General features: G+C 36.1%; 1 protein-coding gene across 4 annotated transcripts in view; it reads right to left on the bottom strand.

Moving 5' to 3' along the window:
* Window positions 1-2,281: 2,281 nt before the first annotated feature.
* Window positions 2,282-23,611, bottom strand: part of HEATR5B (HEAT repeat containing 5B) — a 93,087-nt gene continuing 71,757 nt past the window's right edge. For all 4 annotated transcript variants that reach the window (XM_007167161.2, XM_007167162.3, XM_007167160.2 and 1 more), the window contains 9 exons: window positions 21,940-22,177; window positions 20,577-20,831; window positions 18,867-18,994; window positions 16,068-16,212; window positions 15,310-15,576; window positions 13,918-14,142; window positions 9,067-9,218; window positions 7,666-7,879; window positions 2,282-5,049 (listed from right to left, as the gene is read on the bottom strand). In XM_007167161.2, coding sequence (XP_007167223.2) covers window positions 4,745-5,049; window positions 7,666-7,879; window positions 9,067-9,218; window positions 13,918-14,142; window positions 15,310-15,576; window positions 16,068-16,212; window positions 18,867-18,994; window positions 20,577-20,831; window positions 21,940-22,177 — 1,929 coding nt within the window. In that variant the 3' untranslated portion in view covers window positions 2,282-4,744. The remainder of the gene's footprint in view (window positions 5,050-7,665; window positions 7,880-9,066; window positions 9,219-13,917; window positions 14,143-15,309; window positions 15,577-16,067; window positions 16,213-18,866; window positions 18,995-20,576; window positions 20,832-21,939; window positions 22,178-23,611) is intronic.

Here is a 23,611-nt window from a genome sequence, read left to right as displayed (position 1 = left end):
GGACATGCAGGAACAAGAGGAGTGGTTTGAACCAGCTCCTATACACTTTCACACGAACTCAAAATGTATAACATTACAACCCATGAGCTGATTGTATTCAAGCTTAAAGAGCCAATACATACATTTTCATTACAGGAGAAAAGAAAATTTAAATAATACAGTGTTTAGTATATGGCAATAATCAAATTAATGCTGCAACAGTTTTATGAGGATGTACCAGATTAAAACATGAAGGATGAGTATAAACTAGCTAGAAGAAGGTGAAATGGAGCTTTTTAGCAAAATTCAAACACCTGATGAAAAAATATTGTAGTGCGTTTGACATGTTGAAAGAAGTCCAGTATAGCTGACACATAAAGAACAAAAGGAAGTAATAATTGCTATTTTTTACAGCTGGTACTTATTAAGCATTTACTCAATAAAAATAATGCATTTTATATGCATTAACTTGAACCTTACACTGTCCCTATGGGGAAGTACCAAGATCACCTTCATTTGACATGTAGGTATACTGCATATGCTTATAGGGTCAGATGAAATAAAATGAGGAGATGAAGTAGGCAGGGGCCAGATTATGCAGGGCCTTGAGGGTACTTTACGGAATTGGTCTTTATGGCAAGGCAACCAACTGAAGAGTTTTCAGCAAGGTCTCAGATTTGAATATATAAAGATCATTTTAGTTCCTGCCTGAGCAATATAATATTAGCTGACATTTCTAAATTGTTTTTTAAGGGTCAGGCACTATTTTAAGGCCCTTTGCAAGTATTAACTCATTTAACCCACAGCTACTCTATAAAATAGGAATTATTCTTCTTCTCTTTTTACAAACGTAGAAACTGAGGCACAGTGAGGACAAGTGACTTGCCCAAGTTTACACATCTTGTAGGTGACAGAGCCAGGTTCCAACCCAGGCAGACTGACCCTACCATCCTCAACAACCACTTTGCTATTCTGCAGTCAAATGTGGTGCTGGATTAGGAATGGTAATAAAGGCAATAAAGACACATGGAGATATTTAGGAAACTTGGTGATGAACTAAGCATAGTGAGGGAGAAAGTGGGAAGTGTCAGGGATGATACCAAAATTTATGAACAGCTTACTCATCAGGATAAAATAGCTGTGTGGTTTACTGGGAGACCATGAGTTGAGAAGCAGGTTTTAGATAAGGAGGTGAAGAGTTCAATTTAAAATCAATTTTAAGTTGGTTGAGTTTGAGGAGTTTCTGAGACAACCAATGGTAGGTAGTCACTTATGCAATCTGAAGAGCAGAAGGGAGGCTAGGGCTCCGGACAACCCCACGAAGGAATCCTTGCCTATTATCCTCGATCACACCTTGCTTCATACCATTCTTTCCTAGTTATCACAACCTGTGATTATTTTCTCTGTCCCCAGGCAGAATGTAAACATATGGTTGTAGATCCTTTGCTTGACTGTTCACTATTGTATTCCCAATGCCTGGCACATCGCAGTGTCCCATTAATAACTGTCCAATGAATGAGTAAGAGACAGCATTGCAGAATCTTATCACAAAATCTTTTGGCAGACAGGGGTTCAAGTTCTCCTTGTACATGTCCAATGTCAAGGAATGCACTATCACAAAGCAATCATTTTTCAACAGGTCTCTTAGAAAATTCTTTTAAGTTCTATTTCAAAACACTTACTTGAAACATTGACTTATTGGTGTGGCCCACTATGTGACCCTCCTATCTGATGGCTAATGATCATGTTGCCTGCTCTTTCTTACCCTTAGTTCCTCTATTATCACTTGGCTTGGATACACACCAGTTTGTCATTGCCCTTGACACATGTGGCATCTGAAGGTGATCTTCCGACTCCCTCAGTCGGCCTCCCCCTTCACACACACTGAGGGCCCACAGTGTGTAGAGCAGGACTGTCAACTTCCTTGTTTAACAAGTATAGTTTTACTAAAAGCAGCCCAACTTCATTAAGTCCTTCCTATTCACTTAATAATGACTTACAGCCAACTAAAATGCCATTTTAAAAAACATTTAGGTATATCAAAATATTTAAGGGCACTCCAAGGAATTTGGTAAACAATGACCCAGTTTCATTTTCATGTCTGCTATTTCAAAAAGGGTCGCTTTCTAAGACTCAGCAATGTGTATCAAAATTCAAACCTGTCATATTTTTATCACCCCCTTAAGAAGTCTATCCCAAGGAAATAATCTACAAAGTTTCATTTTTAAAAAGTCAAACGCATTACTTATTTTAATATAAAAACTAGAAACCAAGTACCATAGCATAGGATAATGGCTAAGTCAATAATCGTACGTTTGTTATTAAGTAGCTATCAAAAAGATGGTTACTAAATCTATCCCATATTATTAGAGTAATTCTATGGGAAAACGCTTATAAAATAAGTGGATAAAACATCCTACCTGCAGGATGATTACAAATGTGGAAGGAAACAGATTAAAATATCAACAGTAATTTGGTCTGTGTGGTGAATTGTGGTAATTTTCCCCAAAATTTAATAAATGCAAATTTTATAATTAAAATTGATTAATTTATAATAATGTATAAAATTGACTTTCCTTTGGCCTCTGACTCTGCTTTTATGTTCATCAGGTAAGATTAAGGCCCTTTTCTGTTTCACAAATGAAACGAGAGGTATTTTCTTATATCATAATAAGAAATAAGTTGAGCAGTGAAACAAATTAATAAATATAACTATTCAAACAGATATTCCTTTCATAGATATGATTATAGAAAACTAGAAGTTGTCAGTGGCTCAGAAGAGTTTAGAGAAAGTATAAAGATGTACCGGGGAGAGGAAAGGGAGAAAGAGAGAGACAGAGGGAGAGAAGGAAAAAAGAGAGAGAGAGAACCATTGCTACTGCATGATGTAGACTATCCCGAAGTAGGAAATCATGGGAAAAGCCTGGGTTCGAAGAACAGCAGAAAATAGCCAAGGCAGAAATAAACATACTTTATAAATAGATGAGTGAAAAGGGGTTATGTATGCAAGAAACAAGGAGATTGGAAAACAGTCTGGCAGTTCCTTAAAAAGTTGAACACAGAGTTCCCATTGAGCCAGCAATTCCACTCCTAGGTATACACTCAAGCTAAATGAAAATACAGGGTAATGCAAACACTTGTACACAACTGTTTACAGCAGCATTATTTGTAATAGGCAAAAAGTGAAAACAACCCAAACGCCCATCAACTAATGAATGGATGAACAAAATATAATATAAATAGACCGGAACAGTATTCAGCCATTAAAAGGGATGCAGTACTGATGTATGCTACCACATGGATGAACCTTAAAAATGTTAAGAAGCCAGTCACAAAGGACCACATAGTGTATGATTTCATTTACATGAAATGTTCATAATAGGAGAATTGATAGAGACAGAAAGCAGATCAGTAATAGTGTAAGGCTTGGGGGAAGCAGAGAGCTTGTGGGGCGACAGCTAAAGGGTACCAGATTTCTTTTGGGGTAATGAAAATGTTCACAACTGATTGTGGTGATGGTTACAGTACATTGTGAACATACTAAAAACTACTGAATTATACATTTAAAATGGGCAAATTGTATGGTATGTGAATTGTATCTCGATAAGTGTTACCAAAAAAACTCTAAAAAACAAGGAGAATAACTTTGGAAAAGCAGGTGTAAAATACAAAAAACCCTTGCAGAAATAAAAGTCAGTAAGAAAATAGGTGAGAACGCACCTATCTGAGGTCTAAAGACTAAATGAGGAAGGCAAGGCTGTATTAGCTGCCAATCAGTGAGGGTATGAGAGAGAATAAGTAGGAGGTAGCAGAAGATGAATAGGTATGCCTTTGGAATGTTCAGAAAGGTTCAGTCTATATTACACTGTGTGGTAAAACTTGGTGTTTAAAGTGTGCTAAACACTGTGGCAAACATTCATGTCATCAATTATCTATTTGACTGGTAAAATTCCCATTGCATGAGAGATTGGCATAACTATAATTATGACTAATTCATTTTTGTATGCCCTGCAGCACTTAGCTTGATGCCTTATACACGGTAGGAACTCAATAAATATTTGATGAATGAAACTAACCATCAGAGCCAGACTCAAGGCTCTGTAATTACAAAGCATAAGTGAGGCCAAATTTTAGCCATTAAAAAAACCCAGAACATTATTCCACATTTGAAACATTTTAATGAATGTTTAAATGAGAGTTTTAATTTAGTTAACTAAAATATACACAAGTATAATTTAGTAATCTAATATGAAAGTAAAAAGATCTATCTGAAAGGTAAGGACTTTCTGAGAAATGCTAAGAAAACGTTAACTTTATTCTTAATAGATACACCACAAAACCGACACTTTACATTATTTTGGTTACTTCAAAATTTAAATTCAGCTTGCTTTTCAATTAATTTTTTTTTATAACTGATGCTGAATATGACCTATTTTTTCCCCTGACAATATCAATAGGCCGCTCAACTACATGATACAATTTTTTTGCATTTAATTTAAAAGACTATGGCTCAGTGTTTAAAAAATAAATTAATAAAAGAGAAACATTATTAGGAAAAAAATGAAAGCACATTCACCACATAATAAAAAAAAAAATCATTCCTTCAAAATCAGAAACCAGTGTGAGCATTATTTCACTTACCCTACTTGGAAGAATATAATTCCTATATACAAATAAAGTAGAACCTACAGACTGGAATGATACAGTGGCTATCAATAATTAGGTGCTAGTTGACAAAATAAACAAAAACGAATGGAACAGCACATTAAAGGAAACTTGTTTTTAGCTTAATTGTTGGTGTAGAATGCACGGCCGGGGCCGGCTGCCTGGCGGCTGCTTTAGCTTTGCTGGCTTGGCTCGCTCGAACAGCAGTTTCCAGACGCACTTTCAGCTCGGGAGCCGCTCCCATTACTGTCTTGAAAGCATGTGGATACAGAGGTCCAATATGCATTAAATTCTGGAGTGCAAACTCATGAAGATCTTTGGAAGCTGTGCTTGCTGAGGCAAAAGAATTTTCATCCAGCAGGTAAGAGATCAAAGTGGGAACTAAAAGAGCAAGTAATTGGACTCCTGCAAATAACAAAGATAAAGTCTGAAGATGATCACAAGTCTGAAAATTACAATAAACCTTTATTTAAAAACTAGGCAATTACTATGGTAGTCTGAATTATAATAAAATAGAAATAAATGTGCACGATCTAATTTTAGACCTCAATAATTATTCATAATTAATATTGAATACTTACTAACTGTCCAAGCCATGTTAGGGGAGGAAATCAGGTTTGATTTCCTGTTAAAATTATATATTTTTCATTTATATTAATTTGTTTTATTAAAAAAATACTGGCTAAAAGGTTAAAAAGGAATGAACACTTTATAATTGTCATCTGGTAAAATGTATTTTGAGAATAAAATTATGAAAATTTTAAGGGTATTCCAGAATAGGGAGGGAGGTTGGAGATTAGAGGGAATCGGGAACAGAAACCTGAAGCATTCATTAGGAGGATACCATCAAAGGAATGAGTGAATGTATACATTAATGTGATGGCAACCATCTCCCTTCGGTTTTTGCATGGCACTTAGACTCAGATTTAGTTTTAATTTTTAAAAAATGACAATTGCTTATTCTACCTCTTAGAAGTCTTGCTATAGTACAAAACATCTGTTATCTGAGTGAAGCAGTCCCTTAAAAAATGAAGAAATCGTGATGGTGCTTACTGTTGATGTAATTCACTAACACTAAATACTAGAAATTGGTTGGAGAATTGAAGCTACACTGCTTTGGTTATTTCATACCTTAAATTAATTGACTTTTAAATGGAAAATTAAAGGGTTATTTATTTAATGAACCTTGTTGAAGTCTAATTAACTATTAAACTATATTTAATTTCATGAATAATACATAAATATATTCTGCTGTTAAAAGAATTCAAACAATAGAGAATTATTTGAAAAAGTATAAGACCCTCTTCCCTAACTAAATTAGGGCACCTGTTCAGGAACTGATCTCTAGAGTCAACTCAACTCAAACATATTTAAATACTGACTATGCAAAAGTCAATAAGCTCAGTGTTAAGATTACAAAATGAATAAGATTTAGTCTCCATGTTTATGGAGTTTATAGTGAGTAAAATAAAAATAAAGATAAAATTATGTTGAGTTACCAAACATGGGCCATGATGTCAGTCATAACATTTCTACCCAAATAATCTGTTACTATCTAGTTTCAACTAAACTTATCAACTCTTCCCAAACAGCTCTTCTTCCTGACCTTTCCAGTTTTAACGTTGCTTCCATGCTTCTTCCAAGTAACACAGTAATATTTGGCTCTTCTCTTTCTCTTGTCCCCATAACCAGTTACTCGTCAAGTCAGAGCAACATTTTTCATAATCGCTTCTGTATTCTTCTCTTCCACTGTAATAGTTCTGGATTATTATTTTATAGGTAAGCTATCAGCAGTAGCTTTTAAAAAATCTCCACTACCTTTCCAATTTTGTGTGAAACTCTTTCAAGAGAAGAGGAAAAATTTTATGATAGTAAAAACTGATGTAATTTTAATCTGGAGAGTAATCTAGCAATATATATTAAAAGCCTTAGAATGTGCATTCCTTTTGTCCCAGTAATTTCACTTAAAAAAATTTACCTGATAGAAATAATTAAAAAATGTGTGCAAAGATACCTGTACAGGAATACTCATCTCAGACTTCCCTGGTGGCACAGTGGTTAAGGATCTGCCTGCCAATGCAGGGGACATGGGTTCGAGCCCTGGTCTGGGAAGATCCACATGCCGCTGAGCAACTAAGCCCGTGAGCCACAACTACTGAGTCTGCGTGCCACAACTACTGAAGCCCGTGCGCCTAGAGCTCGTGCTCTGCAACAACAGAAGCCACCACAATAAGAAGCCCGCGCACCGCAAGGAAGAGCAGCCCCTGCTAGCCACAACTAGAGAAAGCCCGTGCTCAGCAACGAAGACCCAACACAGCCAAAAATAAATAAAATAAAATAAATTTATATAAAAAGAAAGAATACTTATCTCAGTTATTTATGATCTTGAAAAACTGGAAACAGCTTAACATTCAATCATAAGGTACTAGTTTAAAAAGTACAGTCTTTCTGTAATAATTGTCATATTTTTTAAGATAAATTTTAGATTGTGATGAAATTAAGATTTAGCAGGGAATAAAGAGGAGTAAGTTTTAAGCTGCATACGTCTCTGGTTAAATGGATGTATGTGGTAGTTCTTCATTAAATTAAAAAACAATAATTTAAAAATTTCAAATTTTGAGGTATTTTAATAATGATGTTTGGCATCATTAGTGCTAATCTGGTCCTATTTGTCCTATTTGTTAAAAAGCTTTGACACCTCTATTATGAACACCGAAATATATTATTTTTAAAAATCTATTAGGCAGGTATATTTTCCCTGGTTCTTAAAGAGTACATTCCTAGAAAATAAAACAATCCGTGGGTTCAAATGCCATCGGTAATTTAACCTCTTGCTCTTAAAAAATAAACATAAATCAACTCAATTTTGTTAGCATCATGAGCAAAGACATTAATCTTTCAGACAGTAACCACCCTTAGTAAACTTACTGTTGCAATGGCGTGTGTCAAATAGCAAAGAAGATTTATATATAATACAAACCTTCGTTTTAGACTAGTGGCTTTTTAAAGAAAAATACTTACTGTTATGTTCTTCCCCAAGAGCAACCAATGTTTCAAGAACTTTGATTCCTTCTTGAACAGCTAAAAGTTCTGTATTACTGGCTGGTCTGTTTCTCTCAACAGCTTTTAGCTTTTCAACCACTATTGGAGCTAATGAATGGATGTAGGGGGTTGAAAGGGCACGATTGGAATGCTGAAAGACTGAGAGGAGAAGCTGGTAACATTTGGCTTGAACCTACACAAGAAAATCATTTTATTAATTTACATGTGTGACAGTTCTTATCTGCTCTACAATCACACTGCATCTTAATATATACTGAAAACAAGCAATACTGCAGGATGAAAATAAAAATGTGGGAAGAATTAATGCCATTTCTACTTACAGAAATGGAGTAATAAAACTTCCAACATGCTAACTAAATAAAACTGAAAAGAAATTAAACCAATAAACATTCCTTATATGTTAACTCCCAAATTACCACTGCTAATATAATTTGTGTATTTCTATAGTGTATAAGAAATTAGAGACCAGGAATACTAATTTGTGTTTTTAATTCTTTCTTTAATTTACAAATCTCCCTCCCATTTTAACCTAATATATTTAGTATGGAAGGCTAATATTTGAATGATGTCAAACAAAGCTATAAAAATATATTACTTAGACACCTCAACTCCATTTGGATTCCCTGGAAATGACTGCTTAAACCAATTTAAGTGTTCCAGGCCTAGAAAGTAAGGTCTCAGTGGCTCTACTTTAGATTAGAAAGACTTCATGTTAATAAGAAACAAACAAACAAACAAAAAAAGGAAGGTCCATCAACACATCAACGTACGTGAAAAATATTGAGGGGAAACTGTTTCAGTGCTTTGGTGGAAGAAAAGCTACGAAACACCACTGGACATAAAAAATGCCTGGGGAATATTTTTAAAATACAGATCTGTGGACCACACTTCTGGAGACTCTGGTTTAGGAAGATAGTGGTAGATGTAACTAAATTGCTTTTTTTCCTGATGTGCAGCAGGTTTGAGAATCATTAGTTTAGACACTAACACTGTAAAACAATAAAACTTATTTTCTAGAAAACAGAGTTTCCAATAGGCCCATTAAAACATGTTATAATATATATTTATCCTTTAATGGTGTCATTATGTAAACAGTGAAAAACAGAACACATAAAGTCTCTACCAATATAGGCCAGGGTTGAGCAAATATTTTAGATACTGGGCAATTTCTGTAGATATAAATAAACATATACATGTCTCTCCTAATGCTTAAACCAGTGATCTTTTCCAGTTTTCTGTTGAAAAGTCATATAGCAAATACTTAAGTTTTCATTTGATGTATCACAAATTTTAATGAATCAATCTGAAATTTTCTTGATAAAGTGGAAGGTTTAACACTATGTTTTAAGTGTAACTTACCCATGGGTCACATGAATTTAATGCGTTTTTAAATCTGTTCATGCAGCCGTTCTGCAGTGACTGGACTCCTATTATTTCACTACCAGCAGACCACAGGAAGAGTGCAATTGCTGTTAGCATGCTTACTTCATCAGGCATAGGCATAGAATCTTCTGAAATATATGAATAATGAAATATTGATACATATAAAAATGAAAGCAATATGCTGTTTCTAAAATGTTTTGAAATTTAATTCTTCTGAAAAAGAATAAATATATGTATATGTATCATTAAATCACTTTGCTGTACACCTGAAACTAATACAACATTGTAAATCAACTAAACTCCAATATAAGACAAAAATTTAAAAAAATCTTTCATTCTTGAACAATGACCCTCTCTCTCTCTATTTTTTTTTATATATACAAATTTATTTATTTATTTATCTTTGGCTGTGTTGGGTCTTCGTTGCTGCACGCAGGCTTCTCATTGTGATAGCTTCTCTTGTTGCGGAGCACGGGCTCTAGGCGCGTGGGCTTCAGTAGTTGTGGCTTGCAGGCTCTAGAGCGCAGGCTCAGTAGTTGTGGCTCACGGGCTCTAGAGTGCAGGCTCAGTAGTTGTGGCGCACGGGCTTAGTTGCTCCGCGGCATGTGGGATCTTCCCGGACCAGGGATCGAACCCATGCCCCCTGCATTGGCAGGTGGATTCTCAACCACTGCGCCACCAGGGAGGCCCTGTATCAATGCTAAATTGCCTCAATTCGATAATTTTTCAGTGGTTATGTAAGAGACTGTTCTTGTTCTTAGGATATCTGTGAAGTATTTAGGAGTAAAGAGTCATGATGCCTTCAATGTATTCTCAAATGGTTCAGCAAAATTAATAATAATATCAACAATAATAATATGTGGATTATAGAAAAAATAAAACATGCAACAAATGTTAACAACTGGTGAAATCTAGAAGGGTATGCTGAAGTTCACTATATTATTCTTGTAACATTTTAAAAAGTTTGAAATCTATTTCAAAATTGAAGGTTTTAAAAATGAAAAAAAATATTATAGCAATCTTAAGAGTGATTCATTACATCCATGGAGGGGTGTGTGTGTGTGTGTGTTCACATACATACACTGGCACATTTTTTAAATTTTAATTTATTTATTTAATATATTTATTTTTGGCTGCGTTGGGTCTTCGTTGCTGCGTGTGGGTTTTTCTCTAGTTGTGGCGAGTGGGGGCTACTCTTCGTTGCGCACGGGCTTCTCATTGCGGTGGCTTCTCTTGTTGCAGAGCATGGGCTCTAGTTGTCCGGGCTTCAGTAGTTGTGGCACTCAGGCTCAGTAGTTGTGGCTCACAGGCTCTAGAGCTCAGGCTCAGTAGTTGTGGCGCACGGGCTTAGTTGCTCCGTGGCATGTGGGATCTTCCAGGACCAGGGGTTGAACCTGTGTTCCCTGCATTGGCAGGCGGATTCTTAACCACTGCGCCACCAGGGAAGTCCCTGGCACATTTTTTAAAGTGGAAGTCTCAGAATTTATAATAAGAAATATGATTTCCATAAAGGAAATTCTCTATTACAAAACTCTTCTCGTAAAGCAAGAAATTCTGCTTGCCTTGCTTACATCTACTATAAAAATACACCCATGGCTTTGGTCCCTACTTCATACTGACTGTGCCTACTGAGAATTCAGTTCTGGACAGGTTATCATAGGCAAGTTAATTATCTTATCATATACCTTTAAATTCATCTAACATGAATGAACTAGGATAAAATATCAAAACCTTCTCTTATAATTGACAATTTAAAAAATATGATTATTGATTATGGACACCCCCATGAAAACTGAAACAGTATTTATATTTTTAAATGAATTCTTAACTACTTTTTCTTGTTCTATCAATGTACACACATATACATTTACATTCGTATATAATTATGGCATTTAATGTTTCTTTAGTTTGTTAAAAATCTATGCTAAAAAGAAAAATATTAACTCATGATAAAGCTAAATAGTTTTAGTAACATTAATAAAACTAGTTAAAGTTTTCCCTTCCAAATATTAATACTAAAAAATTTCAGGTGATATAAGTAGTACATGGTTTGTTTAAAATATAACAAGTGTATGGGAAAGAAAATAAAACTTGTAATACTACCATCTAGCGATAGTTTAATTTCTAGGTTTTTGATTAATTCCTTCTGGTCTGGGTTAGTTTTTTTATATATAATTATTTATAAACATGATTTTTAATAGATATAATGGATATATAATCCAAATGAGTATACCATGATATATTTAATATTTTTTCCCACTGCCAGATAGTTATATTTATCACTTTTGTATTTTCAATATTATAAAATAGACTGTGATAAATAACCTTGAACACAAGTTTCTTCTGATCAATAAGGTCAGAGTATGAAATTTTTTTTTTTTTAATTATTAGCACCTTTAATTATTATTTATTTATTTTTTTGGCTGTGTTGGGTCTTCGTTTCTGTGCGAGGGCTTCCTCTAGTTGCGGCAAGCGGGGGCCACTCTTCATTGCAGTGCGCGGGCCTCTCACTATCGTGGCCTCTCTTGTAGCAGAGCACAGGCTCCAGACACGCAGGCTCAGTAGTTGTGGCTCACGGGCCCAGTTGCTCCGCGGTATGTGGGATCCTCCCAGACCAGGGCTCGAATCCGAGTCCCCTGCATTAGCAGGCAGGTTCTCAACCACTGCGCCACCAGGGAAGCCCCAGAGTATGAATTCTTAAAGGCTCTGTGTATATTTTGCAGAATTGATTCCCTGAAAGTTTAAACTGTATTAATTCCCTTCAGCAAAGTATGAAAATGTTCTCCTGGTATCAATTCCACCTGTACATACTCACAATTTTTTAAAATCAGTTTTACAGGTAAAAATTTATATTACTTTGTTTTTGTTTGTATTTCTTTGCTTATATAATAATGTGGCTAACTTTTTTTTTTTTTTTTTTTAATACTTTATTTATTTTATTTATTTATTTATTTATGACTGTGTTGGGTCTCTTAGTTTTCGTGTGAGGGCTTTCTCTAGTTGCGGCAAGTGGGGGCCACTCTTCATTGCGGTGCGGGGGCCGCTCTTCATCGCGGTGCGCGGGCCTTTTCACTATCGCGGCCCCTCCCGTTGCGGGGCACAGGCTCCAGACGCGCAGGCTCAGTAGTTGTGGCTCACGGGCCCAGTTGCTCCGTGGCATGTGGGATCTTCCCAGACCAGGGCTCGAACCCGTGTCCCCTGCATTGGCAGGCAGATTCTCAGCCACTGCGCCACCAGGGAAGCCCCTAACTTTTTTATATACTTGGTGGGCATCTCTATTTCCTTTTTAATAATGTGTGCTCTTTCCTTCTTTCTTAAAAGACTTCTTTGTACATTAATGATATTAACACTGACATAAATATTATTTTCAGTTTTTGATCTGTCTCTTTTTTAGGTATCTTTTATTTTTAAAATTTTTTTCTTCCAGTTTTATTGCGATACAATTGACACACAGTACTATATAAGTTTAAGGTGCACAGTATAATGATCTGACTTACATACATCATGAAATGATCATCACAAGTTTAGCGAACATCCATCATCTCATATAGATACAAAATTAAAGAAACAGGAAAAAAATCTTTTTCCTTCTGATAAGAATTTTTAGGATTTATCAACCATTTTTTAATGCTATCATTTTTGACAGGTAGACGTTAAATTCTATAGTCCAATACACTGATATTTTCCTCTATGATATTTACCATTCACTTACACTTACATAGTCCTTTGTCATTCTGACATAAAGGAGTCACCTATATTTTCTTTGTTTACCTATTTTAAAAATTTTACATTATCATTCTAACTTACCTCATATTTACTTAGAGTCATGATATAAGGAGAGGGCCTAACTGGAACTGATATCTGAAATGGCTAATTGACACAAACCATTTGAAGAATAATGAATGTGCCCTTATCATGTATTATATTCTCATGTGGATGAATGTCTGTTTTAAAACAATCTGTTCTGTTTCATTGCCCTATCTGTTCGTTCTTGGGCCCACTCCACAGTTTTAGATAGTGTGGAAATGTTTTAGTAGGCAATATGGCAAATCTTTAATTATTATTCTGTTTTCAATCCTTTCACATTTACCACAGAAATAAAATGAAAGAAAAAGTCAAACACAGAAGAAAAATGGACAAAAATGTGAATAAGCATTTTCCCCCAAATTAGACACAAACATGAAAAATGCTTATACTTAGTAGGAAAGTGAAAAATGCCAATTAAAACAGTAAGATAGTACGTTTTACTTATCAGATAATGAAATTTAAACGTCTGAAATACCATGTATTGGTGGGGATCATGCACTGCTGGTAGAAGTGCAAATTCATACAGCTACTTTGGAGAGCAATGTGGCAATGTCTGATAAAATTTAAATGTGTCGTCAATTCCACTTATAGGGGTATGCCCTAGAAAATCTCATAGCACATGTGCATAAGGAATTTATAAGGATGTTCACTGAGACAATTTTTATAATTGGGAAAAATCAGAAATAACAAAAATATCCATTGTTAGGGGAATGAATAATAATTGATAAATATAAGTGATGGGCAACTATATAGGAGTTCAAAACAATGTATAAGAGTTTTATATGCACACGTCCTTTCTTTTTGGGGAAACCTCCCAAAATGTATATAAGTGCTAAGACAAGGGCATTCAGAGTCAATATCCAGAATGGGGAACTAAAAGTTCACATCTGAAAGATGGGACGAAAATACTTCTCTGAGTTGATTCAGATATATAGCAGTTTTCTGATGAGCTCATTCAATTAGTTATTAGGGAACAGATATCCTAATAAACTTTTAAAAATTTAAAACTGATTAGATTACCTGGTTGAGAATATTCTAGGATGCATGCGAGAGTGCTACGAATTAGAGCTGTCCACTGTTTTTGAGTATCCTCAGTTTTGGCCATTGAAAGTGTCACAATACTTTTGATCCCTTGAAGAGCTGCACTGACTGGTGGAGGAACCTGATTATCTGCAGACTTTATCGCTGTGTCTTTCAATATTCTTGCAATTAAAAACAGAATCGTGGGCAGGATTGTCATACATCCTGAAATAAAAACAAATCAGATTGCCTCATAATTAATAGTTCCCATATTATAGTTATTTCAATTGTTTATATTTTTTATGGTTTAATATTATTTCTTTTCCTTGTATTTATACAAAATTTACTGCATTACTATTACTATAATTCAATGTTTGAAAAAAAAAAGAAAGTCACAAGTTATTTCAAAAGAAATATTTTCTTTCTTTTCCCAGCTTGCCTTGTTTTTATTACTTCTAGTATTTCACCTATTTAATAATCATGCCCTTCATAATGAAAATAAGGAAGAAAGGTAGAAAAACAGAAGGAAAACACTACCAAATACTCTGAGAAGTACCTGAGAAACTTGGTGAATCGTGTAGCAATTCCAAGACAAGTAATCAATCTCATTGTACTAAGTGAACCTTAGTACTAAGTCAGTCAATGTAGTAACCAAGTCAGGAAACTGATAAGAAGACTACACAGGTAAGCCAAAAAGAGATGAAAGAATCCTAGGATTTGTAGCTGAAAGAACTTTAAGGTAATCAAATCAACCACCCACTTAATGAAAGACTCCCTTCACCGCTCTGACATGCAGCCACTGTAGTCTGCCTACAGAACTTCAATGATGGAGAATTCATTGTTTTCATATCTGTAGGCTTGTGTTGAACTGAAATTTACCTTTATATATCCTGATACCATCTCTACCTTCTAGATACAACAGAGGGAAAGTCTACTTTTCCATCCTCTAGTTCTTCAGGTGTCTGCAGACAGCTATTATCTTTTTCAGCTATAATTCTTTTAGTTGCTCCTTCAAGTTGGTTGTCACTCTCCTCTGACATTTGTTAGTTTGTCAGCGTTGCTCAAGAGTAGCGACCAGATCGGAAAATAAAGGGTTTAGTAATTCCACTTTATGTCTATCTGCTAACATTCGATGTCTTCCCTCAAACTGTGGTTCTACCTCTTTGCTGAAGTTTGTTTGACATGTATCTGAAAAGGGTATCCTGGGTTTTTGACTTCTTAAATCTTTAGTCTTTCTTTATAGGCTCCTAAAGGTAAACAAACCCTTAAAAAAAAACCCTACTTCTCCTTTAAGATTTAAGAGGAAAATAAATCATAATAGCACTTAAAATCAAAGGCAACCTCATCTCTAATACAGTATAACACATTTCCAAATAGTGATCAATACTGTACCAGCAGGTGAACAAAGGGATGGTAAGTCAGAGAGTATGGTAACCGTGGCTGCCACCAAACGAGCACTTTCTTCTGACAGACGAGTTTTAGTGGCTACGTGACTTGGAGAGTCCGACATCTTGGTACTGAGATGCGGCATATGCCGCACTAAAATGAACATCAACAGCTCCATAGTTGCAAACACAAGAGATTTTCCAGGAATAAGACCACCACTGTCACCTCCTTCTCCTAATACAGGACAGGACTCTTTTTCCATATCATCTTCATCTTGGGTAAAAGAAAATTTGGTGAAATTTCCAGCAAACAAAATAAAAAATAGCAGATGAAACAATACAATAAGCATACTTAATAAATTCTTTCGAAGAATTTACAACTAAATGTTTAACTGATGCCATATGTCCTTCTCAGAGTAATTCTCTGCCTGACTAGAATTCTGTTTATTTACCTCTCCTTAAAAGTAATGGACAATTCATTTTTTACTTCGAAAATTTTTATTAGGTATTTTTTATTAGGAATGTATTTCATAACAGGAGTAACACATATGTTAGGCTGAAACGTGTGAAGTTGACCCTTTTGAAGGTGAAAGATAGCTGAATATGAGCAATTCCATTTGCGTCATGCTAAGGAAAGCAAAATCAATTGCAAAGCTTCTAAATGTATGGTTAAATTTTTTAATTAACAACTTCCTGGCATCAATATTTTAAAAATTAGAGTACAAATAAATCTACTTCAATGTTAGTGTAATTTCTAGTGCTTACTTAGTGTGTTTCTTTTTCCTTGCAAATAATCCTGAGCAGCTCTTACTATCTGTTGCACAACTCCAGTCACCAACAGCTGGACGGATGGTGGATTCCAGGTCAGTAGGAGGCGGTGTAAAACACTCAGCAACTCAACACCAATCAGCTATTATAAATTAATACAGAGAAATTAATTTTAATTTCAAAGGATACATTTATATTATTAAATCTAAGAAAATATACACGTAAAAATAAATAAATTTGGTAGCTAAAATTAATATATTGGACTATGTAGCAAATATTATAACAATCTTGAAAAAGGGTCATATTTTATCTGAACATATTTTCAGTCAAAAATTACATTATGTATTTAAATAATTTTTCCATTTAAAAATGGTCATTCTCCTATTTCTTTTCTCTTTAGGACTAAACAATATTGCTAGCATCCAGTGCCACTAAAATTTATGATTTCCAACCTAAGTACCCAAGAGTAGTCTACCAGAAATTCTGGCATTCTGGTGAGTCCTTCTCAGATTCACCTCAGAACTATTACAAACTTCTACCGCTTACTACTCACTTTAAAAAGCCTCTTACAATCTTCCACATCAAACCCATCCAATGAACCCACCTCAAATTTCAGAGGGAGAAAAAAATTTAATTGCAACCAAAGCCACCTTTACCTCTTTCCTTAAGATCAAGTGTCCAGCCCCTGTCCAAGACTGATTAATCTTTCCTCATATGCCTGCTACCCCATCCTGTTTGACTTCCCAAGGATTCTCCAAGGACATCAATCATACCCCGTATGTTGTCAACCTCGCTCTCTAGCTAAGCTCCTCTTCCCCAGGATAAGTATCTGCTCAAGTCTTTCCTATCTAATTTCCCCCCACACCTCAAAAAACCTCTCAGAGCCTTCCATCTGCCCCCATGTTCTCTTCTGTCTCTGTCTTGTTTCTTCCTTTCCCAGACCGAATGCTGCCACTTCCTTCACTCTCTCATTTACTCCTCAATCTTCTATAATCTGGCTTGATCCACCTGAGAAAACGCTATGCCTGAGGTCACCAATAACCTCCATGGGACTCTTTTCTGTCCTTATTTACTGGATTCTGTCCCTTTTGAGACTGTTGTCTGTCCTTGAAACTCCCTCATCTTTGATAATTCTGTTGTTGTTGTTTTTTTAAACTGGCATCTGGTCTTTAGTCAGTATCAGAGCACCAACAACACGCTAAGTCCTATGCCCCGTGCTGTGGATTTAGTGGTGATAAACTCAGACTTGGATTCTGGATTCTTTTGGTTCTCCTCCTTCCTCTCTAGTTGTTCCACTGCTGATTTATTTCCTTCATCTCAATCCTTATTTGCTATTTATCCCTAAGGTTCCAGTCCTGGCCCTCTTTCCTTCTTCCTTTATTCAGTTTTCGGAGGCCAGTGGACTCATTATCTCTCTGGAATTATGAAAATGGCCTCATAATTGACCTCCCTCCTCCCTTTTCATGTCTTAAAAATCAACCACTACAAGATTGATGGGGTGATCAAATTTATGTCTGTTGTATTTCTGGAATACACATTTAACCATGTCATTCAATCTACTATATTTACTCTCAGTTATTTTGGTTTTAACATAATATGTCACACACCTTCATTCATAGATTAAATTTTATTGGTTTGACCATTTGAAAACAACCCTCAAGTTTCTTGCAGCAATCTGTAGTTTAGCTGAGGCACAGCTGCAGGCTACAAGGCTGGGGTACAAGCAGAGTCCATCAGTGAGTGAAGCTTGTAATCACACAGCACATGCTTTGTTTTGTTTCATTTGGGGTTTTTTTTCGAGCAGCACTATGTGCAAAACTAATTTTGATATAATACAATAATGAGAACTTTGCTTTTTATCTGTTTGTGTTTTATGGAAAATTATCCCAAGTGATACCATTTGGTAGTATGGTGTTCAAAGAAATGGTTATTACGAAAATAAAATTCCTAATTAAAAAGAATAACAAATCCAGTGGTAACTTGGTTCTGTAACATGAATAAAATCCTCTAAATACTCCATACATAAATTAGAAAAAGCAATTCATTAAACTTTTTAAATAAGTACTTGAGTCAGCACATAAAAATTTCATTAAATGAGAGATAAAACTTAATCATTTAAAAGTGACATAATTTATTTAATAGCCTTATGAATCACTTCAGCCCTTTATTAGTAGAATCATTAACTGGGACTGAAGCCATCCTTATTTATTTATTTAATTTTATTTATTTTTTTGGCTGCACTGGGTCTTCATTGCTGCGTGTGGGCTTTCTCTAGTTACTGTGAGAGCAGGGGCTACTTTTTGTTGCAGCGCGCAGGCTTCTCATTGCAGTGGCTTCTCTTGTTGTGCAGCATGGGCTCTAGGCGTGCAGGCTTCAGTAGTTGTGGTGCATGGGCTCAGTAGCTGTGGCTCATGGGCTCTAGAGTGCAGGCTCAGTAGTTGTGGCGCATGGGCTTAGTTGCTCCGCGGCATATGGGATCTTCCCAGACCAGGGATCGAACCCGTGTTCCCCACACTGGCAGGAGGATTCTTAACCACTGTGCCACCAGGGAAGTCCCTGAAGACATCCTTTAAATTTTTAGTTTTACTTGACTGCTGATGAACTGATCAAAGAAGGTACAGTGACAATCTGTAGTCTAGCTGTGCCTGGTCATCCAACTTTCAATATAGGGTCTTAGATGAAGCCAAAATCCTGAATGCTTATTATATAATACTTATTTCATATGTGAGAAAATTATCTTAAGATAAATACGATGAATACAAAGCATAAATTATCTATCATAGAAATATACTGTACCTGATCTTCTGCAATATGGATTCGGGCATAAGGAGAATCTAGTAAGGTGTGTAAGGCCTGTAGACAAGCTGTAACATGTTCAACAGGCTCCTCAGGTCTTGGGGAACAAAGGAACTGTATACTCACGCCTGCAATGTACAAAATAAACACACAGGTTTGTTAATATAAAACACTTTGTTGCTTTGACACCATTTTTTCCCCCACTTTCACCTACTTAATTTTGTTTACAGATTACTTTTAACATATATTTATTAATGCCTTAAAGTGAGTTCAAAATGATTGTCAAAATAAGCAGCCAAACTTAACACAGGTTGTAGCTCTGCAAGGAGGCTAATAATCACATTGGAAGGGGATGGGGGAGTTCCAAGGTCACCTTGATTAAGAAGTTATTTAAAGACATTTTAAAATAATACATTAAGAATAAATTTATGAAAATTATAAAATTAATTCTCATTAAATGAGTGACAAATTCTTAAGTGTTAAAAGAGCATCTATAGGGGCTTCCCTGGTGGCGCAGTGGTTGAGAATCCGCCTGCCAATGCAGGGGACACGGGTTCGCGCCCTGGTCTGGGAAGATCCCACATGCCACAGAGCAACTGGGCCCGTGAGCCACAACTACTGAGCCTGCGCGTCTGGAGCCTGTGCTCCGCAACGGGAGAGGCCGCTACAGTGAGAGGCCCACGCACCGCGATGAAGAGTGGCCCCCGCTCGCCGCAACTGGAGAAAGCCCTTGCACAGAAACGAAGACCCAACACAGCCAAAAATAAATAAATAAATAAATTTATTAAAAAAAAAAAAAAGAGCATCTATAAAGCAATCATAAATAAGAATCATTCAAATTTGCTTTAACTTTACATTTTATTATTTCCTTATGGGGCAATTTGTTAAGTGTCAAGTAAAAAGAAAAGCTGTTGAAAAAAATAGTTTACTTTTTTCCCTTGAAAATTATTCAATATTGCTCTGTGAGTGAACATGACAGAGAATTTTTAAAGAGTAGTTTTTAATAATTAAGTTTTTAAATAAAAAATTCAGTTAATTTAGAAACTGTGCTAAAAATCCTCTTTTTACTATCGCTTCTCTGAACTATAACAATTTCTTCCATAGCATTAAAATGAAAGATATGAAGGAGTTCAAAACATGCCACACCAAAATATACCTTCTTGGCTGAAGGCATTTGAGAAATAGCAGATGCAGGCAGGGCTCTCTGTCCTCCTTTCTACCTAAAAGCAGGTCATAAAATTTCTCATGAGAAAGGTGCCCTCTCTGTACCAGGGAGAAAACATTCTCACCACCAGAGACTGGGAGTCGATGTTGAAATAGACCTGTCCAAACAAAACTACTAAAATAAGCCTGATCTTCCATTATTTCCCCCATGTATTTTCTCGTTACTGTCCCACAACTTACCACGCCTAGCCCAAACCCCTTTGTCTTGTCATACCCTCACAATTTATTCTTGTTTGTGTAAAACTGTATACAATCTTCTGGACCTAACGGCTTCTTCAGGTCTTCATTTTCCTTCTAAAGACTCCTGTGTACATGTAAAAATATTAAATAAATTTGTATGCTTTCCTCCTGTTAATGTGTCTTATGTCAGTTTTATTCTTAAGCCAGTCACAGATCTTAAGAGGGTAGAAAGAAGTTTTTTCTACCCTACAGATACACATTTTCAGAAGTGATACATCTTGAAATACATTAACATGGCTCACCTACCTAAAATCAGATGCATTCTGTCTTTGTTAATTTCTGGCAAAGATTTAGAACTAGGCGTTGCTCCTGATGCTTGGTTTAAATTGACGGGTGTAGAACGTTTTTGTAAACCTGATATTGCTGCTGCTTCTGCTGACTCTGAACATGTAAATCCTGTGCTATTTAACCAAAGTGCCACTGCATGGAGAATTGGGGCCCAGGAATTCCGATAGTGAAGTCTAGCTGTATCAATAGTCTCAGGAGTATAAAATGCTCCACCTATAAAGCAATCAAAAACATTACTTCTATTATGCTCATTTATGAACAACTACCTTAAAAAAAACCCGTTACATACCATCTTAGTCCATTTGGGCTGGTATAAGAAAATACCACAGACTGGGTGGCTTATCAACTACAGAACTTTATTTCTCACAGTCCTGGAGGCTGGAGGTCCGAGATCAGGGTGCCAGCATGGTCAGGTGAGGGCCCTCCTCCTGGTTCAGAGCCAGTGCCTTCTTGCTGTGTCCTCACAAGGTGGAAGGGGCCAGGGAGCTCTGTGGGTTCTCTTTTACAAGGGGACTACTTCCACTCCTAGGAGCTCCACCCTCATGACCTAAGCACCTCCCAAAGGCCTCACCTCCTAATTCCATCACAACAGGGATTAGGTTTCAACATATGAATTTTGAGGTGACACAAATATTCAGATCATAGCACATACAAAAGAGCAATTTGGCAAAGAGATTCTCGTACAGCGTTATCAAAACTAACGTCTTTCCTGCAGCTGCTGACCTGGAGTGCCTGTCACTTCCTCGCTGATGCTAGGGTTTCCAGCCTTTTCGCTGCAAATGCTGATGCCTGTGAATTCCCTCTACCTTTCCCTACCCGTGGTCCTCTTCCTCAGGCTTCCTCTTCACTGTTGCCAGCAACTCTTAAAACCCTCATCACCTTCCCTTTCTCTCATAGCCAGGGAACTCTGTCTCTTCTTTCTTTTTCACTCTTCTGCAAATTCTTCCCCTCCTCCTGCTTTCTCTATCAAACTGAGGACTGCCACATCTGTCCCTGCATACACACACTGACCAACACAGCAATATACTTCATCATGGTTATGCATAATGACTTGTTATGCACAGTTATTTAGAGTAACCTAGCTCGTACAGTTATTACTGTAACAGTGAGAACATTTTTGCTTGGGCTAACAAGTTTAATGCCATATATGAATTCACAAATTCAGTATGGAGACCATGCTCTAAATGAGAGAATGTCAAGTTTAAGTCCACAGAAATTTTACATGTTATTATTACTATTGTTGCTAGTCTCCACCAATTCCATTTTGTTTAATTACTACTTTGAACTCTATTAAAAGCAAAACTCTAAATGCAGTACTTACCATCTGGGGGTAGCTGACTAGCAAATTCAGCTGGTAAAGTTAAAAGCGCATAGTCTTTTAATGCTGCCAACCACAGGCGACTGAGTGTTGGCAGTTCAGGTTGTACGAGTGTTATTAAACTGTCTGGTGGTAGTTCATCTATGGTACTGTAATCATCATCATCATCATCAGTATTTTTAATTGCTCTTTTTGGTTTTGACTCTGCTTCTTTTTTAATATTCATGGCAACCACATATACCTAGTAAGATATACAGGAGGAGAAAATAACAAGGCATAATATTAAGAAATGACATATTCTAAGTTGTTATTATACAGCTGAATCATCGAAAGTGAGTACAGATACTAGAAAGTATACAACTTAGGGATTTCCAGATAACCTCAAAAGAATAATTCCACCTGCTTTGGAGGCAATCGTTTTTTTTATAGAGCTGACTTCTGACTATTGCTCTCACAGCATATTCCTTGAGTAGGGTTCTCTGAATTTTTTCTGGCTTCTCTTGTTCTACTTTACAAAGCCCCCCCCCCTTTATATGTGGTTTTCTTTCTTTTTTTTTCTTTTTGCCATAGCGTATAACTTCCTGTTTGTTACCTTTGCTTTCATAGATTTATTAGACACAATTAGACAGCAGTCAAAGAAAAAAGCTGAGGGGGGCAGGAAGGGCACAGAAAAGATTTCCATAAATATCCTTCAAAACTCCTTCTTATATAGTCCTTAAGTGATATTTAGCAATCTAGTCCTTGCAACAGATGGCTGAGCCAAGAATAATATAATTTACTGGCCAAATATATTATCTGTATCTTTTCTCTCCACTTTATAAACCAAAAAGATGTATAATCACAACTTCCTAGAATATAATCTTAAAGATTCTTCTTTGCTGAAGTTATTTTTGTTTGTTTTCTTTTGTTTTTGTACATACATTTTGGCTTTGGCAACTGGCACGTAGCTGAATTACACATCAATGATAAAGCTAAAAAAAAAAAGGGTGGGGGGAGCAAGAGTAAGAAAGAAAACTGCACTAGATAAAAATCTTGAGAAAACTATTTCCCCCTACAGTGTCATTTTCATTGTTTGTAAGACGAAGTCTATGCATGTGAACAGGGACACTGCAGCTTCTTGATGGCAGGGTCTTATCTCTATTCCTACAATGAACAGACAGTTATGGCATGGTAATTGACTAGATTAGACAACGATTACAGGAAACAATGAATCTTCATTTTTGAGAAGAAGCATTCCTTAACGCTGTGATGGTCTATAACAGTTACAGTAGGTTAGTCATACTTAACACCTGACAATTTAGAAGCAGAAACCACCTAACTTTTGGAGTAGGGACTCTGAATCTCAAGTTATAAATGTATCACATTCATATTTTCTACTGGTTTTAAGCTCACTTTCTTCCCCTAGATTTATTATTATGCTGATTTTAAGAAAGTATCTCAGTAAGCACTGTAAGTATACTCAGCCATTCACTCATCAAACCCTTCTTAGGTGCTTACTCTTGCCTTGCATTTGCTATTGCGCTAGGGCCTGAGGCAACAAAGACAAATAATACATGGTTTTCACCTTCCATGGACTCACCGACTGACACAATGAAAGGAGAGTGAGAAAACTGCTGAGAGAAAGGGATGTTTTTTTTAATTTGTTTTAAATGACCTATCTTCCCACCTCACTACA

The sequence above is a fragment of the Balaenoptera acutorostrata genome, chromosome 12 (genome assembly GCF_949987535.1).
Source record: "Balaenoptera acutorostrata chromosome 12, mBalAcu1.1, whole genome shotgun sequence".
NCBI lineage: Eukaryota > Metazoa > Chordata > Mammalia > Artiodactyla > Balaenopteridae > Balaenoptera > Balaenoptera acutorostrata.
This window is presented reverse-complemented; position numbering and strand designations above follow the sequence as displayed.